Source organism: Malaya genurostris, chromosome 1 (assembly GCF_030247185.1).
Source record: "Malaya genurostris strain Urasoe2022 chromosome 1, Malgen_1.1, whole genome shotgun sequence".
Classification (NCBI taxonomy): domain Eukaryota; kingdom Metazoa; phylum Arthropoda; class Insecta; order Diptera; family Culicidae; genus Malaya; species Malaya genurostris.
Window position 1 is genome coordinate 147,226,972 of NC_080570.1, and position 4,693 is coordinate 147,231,664.

General features: G+C 41.3%; 1 protein-coding gene across 1 annotated transcript; it reads right to left on the reverse strand.

The window, feature by feature from the left end:
• Window positions 1–450: 450 nt before the first annotated feature.
• On the reverse strand, window positions 451–2,442 carry LOC131426133 (protein mab-21-like). The gene is made up of 2 exons (XM_058588588.1): window positions 1,863–2,442; window positions 451–1,781 (listed from the first exon to the last, which is right to left on the reverse strand). The coding sequence occupies exons 1-2, from the start codon at window positions 2,063–2,065 to the stop codon at window positions 887–889; spliced, it is 1,098 nt and encodes a 365-aa protein (XP_058444571.1). The 5' UTR covers window positions 2,066–2,442; the 3' UTR covers window positions 451–886.
• Window positions 2,443–4,693: the final 2,251 nt, after the last annotated feature.

Consider the following 4,693-nt stretch of genomic DNA (forward strand, 5'->3'; position numbering starts at 1 on the left):
ACAAAATCAGAAACCTCCTACACTGCCCATACTTGCATATCAGTCCCATATGGAAAATCGGCATGTCTAGAAAAAGACGACTAAAATTTTATTTCCGATTTTTTTGATTTATTGTTCAACCTAATGCTAAATAATGGTATTATTACTTGAAATATCGGTAATACACCTTTACTATTCGAATATTGCAACAAATGAAATTATTGAAATTTGCACTGAATGGGACTGATATGCGAGTATTTTGCATATGGGACAGACATTAGTTGATATTTTTTTCACATTTTACTGAACAAACCCACAACTTTTATTGCAATTTCTAAGAGTATATTGAGGATAGATTTCATTCCTCAAGCTAACTCAAAATTGATGAAAATCGATATGAGACTGATATGCGAGTATGGGCAGTACAGGTGACGGGAGAAACATTTCACAACTTTAGTAAATAAAAACCAATTATCACACTGATTGTAGAAAGTTGCACTTTCCAAAAAAGCTATTGCAGTTTTGCTGTATATTATTACACTTTCGCATGAACAAGCTTGCACTGTTTTGCAAAATAACACAACTGTATATGCATATAAATAAAAGTACATCAAATATAATAAAGAAAAAATTCAAACTCAATATATTAACTGCCATTAATTGCACCTACTACACGTTTATAAGTGTGCGCTTATTATTATTTTTTTCTTGCAAAGTATAAGTTGAACTCATTTCGCTTGCACTATCACTAGACACTTTTTTCGTTCAAAAAAAAAACTTCTCCAATAACACTTAAATATTAGCTAAAAATTCATCTACTGATCTCCCTCCGTCCCTCGTATACATTTGTTTGCTTTGCGATATGACAATCATGATTCGGAAACCCACTGTTCTCCTCTACCGGCTTCTACAACCGGTCGAACGCCTTGCTACTGGTCAAAATATCCCGGCAAAGTTTCCACACGTGCTTCGAGGCGTTGTCGAGTGCCGTCGGAGATTTCCCCTTGAACAGATCCAAACTGGGCAGAAAATAGTGCGGACAGCGACGGTTCTGCAGGCACGAAATCAACTGCAGAAAGATCCCGTTCAAACGATCGCCGATACAGTTGGCGTCCCACTCGGCTTCCCGCGGATGTTTTTCGCACTCGTACAACAACAGTGTCTTCAGGTGGTAGTAGGTGATCGGGGTTCCCGGTAGATCCAGATGCCGGTCACACAGCGTTTTCAGAATGCTGAGACAACGCTTCCGGTAGCCGCCCTGCAACAGACGGTTTTCCGCTTCGGTGAAATGCAGAATCCAGGCGTCTCCCTCAATGTTGGCATTTTTGCCCTGCAGGATCACACTTTCTTTGGAGAGAAGATCGAAACCTTCGGATTTTACCTCCGCCACCAGTGCCGGATGGGGCCACGGTATGTGCGGAATGGGCCAATGAGCTGCCGATCGTGGCCAAATGCCGGTACACTTGAAGGCCGGAGTAATCTGTACGATGTACCGTTCCCGCACTTTTAACTTCACCTCGGTGGTATCCGGAACGAGTTTTACCATATCCCGGTAGGGACATTTCTCGACTGCTTGCGCGACTAGAGTGTGAAATCGGGAACGAATTTTACGAGCCGACAGATAACCGGAAGCTGTAATAAATTCCACCCACAGAGACATCGACCGCTTGCGACCGTCGCTCAGCTTGAGAACGGCAGCTCCCGGCAGCGATCCATCGTCTACGAAGTTGAAAACTCCCATCTGGTTGAGATATAGAACCACCTCGAAAAAGGTAGGCGAGATCACCTCCAGTCCTTCGAATCTGTTACAAATTGGAAAGAAAAAAAACAAACAAAGAAAAATATTAACCCTAGTTCAACTCCGGATGATTTCCGAACCGAACCTCCCATTGCACTCGACGAGACTAGAGATAAACCTGGGTTCCTGCACTTCCACCTCGCGCAGTACCTCCTGGACAATTTTGCAAATTTCCCGGATCACCCGGGCAACGTTCCCCATCCGCATCTGGACCTTCTCCGCGTAGTACTTGTTAATCTGGAATATGGTCTTCGACTGGACCGCAATCATCTCCGGTGGGACCAACATTCTGCTGCTGACCTTCCACCGTCCGCCAACGATGTAAATAGAACAACAACAATAACAACAATCAAATTAACAATAGTCCAGAATCGATGGCCGTCGCCTGTCGGAAGATTGCAACTGCGGTCCCTGGTAACCGGACAACTGGCACATGTTCCACGATACCGAGAGCAGCGGGTCACGTCCTTCCGCTCGCACTCTGCACTCTGCACACACACGCACGTCTGGTGAAATTCAAATTTTTTTTTCTTTGGTCGCCCGGCTCGGAGCCAACAACGGAAAAACTCCGGAACAGTACGCGCCGTACCCGCAAAGATGCGGAAGATGATTCAGACACGGTTGGAGAAAAACAAATGAAAGATACGCTCCTTCCATCGTTCACAGTAACACACGCGCGTTTGCTTCCTTGCATGCACATTCCACGCCGGGGCACCTACATAATCACACATACATACAGCCGACCATGCTACGAAACTGTGGCTGGTGGAAGGGGGCCGAGAGCTCTGGCAGATCCCACTCCACTCCGACAAAATCCCTAATGTCGAGGGGGGGAAACGGGTGGAAGTGTTGGCCAGCCAGCCGCCCTAAAACAAACATAAAATCAATTGATTTATGAATGCAGCATAGCTTCCTTCCACACCAATACAAACATCGCCCAAAAATACGCACACTTTTCGCAAACATAGTCCCACGTGCTTTGCTGTGTCAAGTATATAAACAACACAAAGCACATGTGTAGAAGTAGACTGGTTGCCAGTGCTCGACGGGTGGTGGCGTTTCAGTTGCGTCATTGTATAAGTGAATGTAAACAAGAGAAAAAGGGGCGTGTTCTTTCCATCTTTCCGGACGTAGGTGGTAGTGGTGACAGTAATGATTCTACATTTTTGACGTACCAACACAGACAAATCAAGACGCCTGAAACAAGTGAAAAATTGGTAACCATAATTGGTAGCCACGCGTATATGTAGCGACAATAAGAGAAATATATAGCTAGGATAAAATTAATTTATGGGTATGATTTTCACAGCTTACATCTCGGTTTATGGGGCTATAAAGTGAAGTTTTTATGCTGCAAAGTGTCACTGGAATGGGAGGTAGCAAATTTGTTATCGTGTATCTGTTTTCGGAAGGCATTTAGGGCCCCAAGTTTAGGTTCGTTAACCAGACGGAACGGGTCTAATTTTTAAGCGCAAACGGTCAGTTAATTTCATGCTGAATAATGAATGTGTAATTTTTATATGCCTCTTCCGCACTCATCTTGTTTTGCCCCAATTTGTACACCGTATCTACATCTGTACATTTGATAAAACACATTTGATAAACACATATTGACAGTTGAATGTGCAAAATATCGAACATCGTGACTGAAAAGAATCCAGTTTCGTCAATAAACACTGTTAGAAGCATTCGCTTGGGAAGACTTTCCAACACCTGTCAAAATAGTGTTAGCAGAATTTTCAGCCCGGGTTAGCGGTTCAATGCATAAGGCGCTGGTCTTGCATACCAGTTGTCGTATTTTCGAGCCCCGACCAGAAAAATAATGAAAATTCTAATATCAATTATTTAGTTGAATTATTTCCAGTGGAAAATAAACCCAAATAACTTTCCGTCAACTCACCTTTCGGTTTATTTTAGCCTGTGCCTTAGGGGCTGTCCATAAAAGACGTCACGCCGGAGGAATGGAAAATTTGGTAGTTTAGCGTTTCAGTGTTGATATTTTGACAGTAGGTCGCAAGAGAAACAAGAGGAAAGCTGTAAAGTTGTAAGTTTTGTTAGGCTTTGTATAATTTCGCGACTTATTTTAACATTTAGTAAAAAATTGACACTCGAGCAGGTATTTTTCCTTAAAAAGTTAAATTTACCTAAAACTGTGACCCATTTTAAAGTTTGACGGATTTGTTTTTATTTGAATTTGTTTTGCACTGAGAAACAAAAATGATAATAGTTGGTATAATAATTGCAATGCCGAGAACGTTAGCAAATCTTCGAGAAAACGCTACTTCGTTTGACAATGAATTGAAACTTTTTATTGAGATATGAAAGTAGAAAATGAAATTTCACAGAAAATATTTTAGAAAGGTAGTAAGAAATTTTCTGCTCGAGAATCATATCAAATATATTTAATGTGCGAACTTTTTTCTTCGATATCATCGAGGAGAATGTTCGCTAATGAACTTTTCACAACTGATTTTTTGCCATGTCAAATCAGTTTCAGCGAGAATTGCGTTGTCAAAACATCAATGCTGAACTTTTCTGCAGTGAGTTTTCTGATGGATGATTTTTTAATGTGGAACACATTTTTGTTTTCTATATACAGGTGCAAACTAGAAACTGAAGAAAAATACACGTAGAAATGTGGTCAGGTTTTGAACAATTACAGCTCAGTCAATTTTGTATCAATTATTAATATTATGTCACCATTTGATTGAAAATATTTCTACGTATTGATTTGAATGTACATAGCCATGTATTTTCAATTGTATATCATTGAAATGTTGATTAATAGCCAGCAGTGTCCTATTTTGTCCTATTTTGTCTCCGACATACCGGATTTCCCAGCCATAGTCGACGGTTTTGAAGGAGTAAGCGATATATCAAAGAGATAGCATCGCTCTGATTGGTCAATCGATGCAA

Bases quoted from the DNA above. Each gene is read 5' to 3' on its own strand.
- LOC131426133 (XM_058588588.1), bottom strand. From the start codon at position 2,065: ATGTTGGTCCCACCGGAGATGATTGCGGTCCAGTCGAAGACCATATTC. The intron at 1,782-1,862 runs GTTCGGTTCGGA...AATTTGTAACAG, and splicing joins CTCGTCGAGTGCAATGGGAG to ATTCGAAGGACTGGAGGTGA.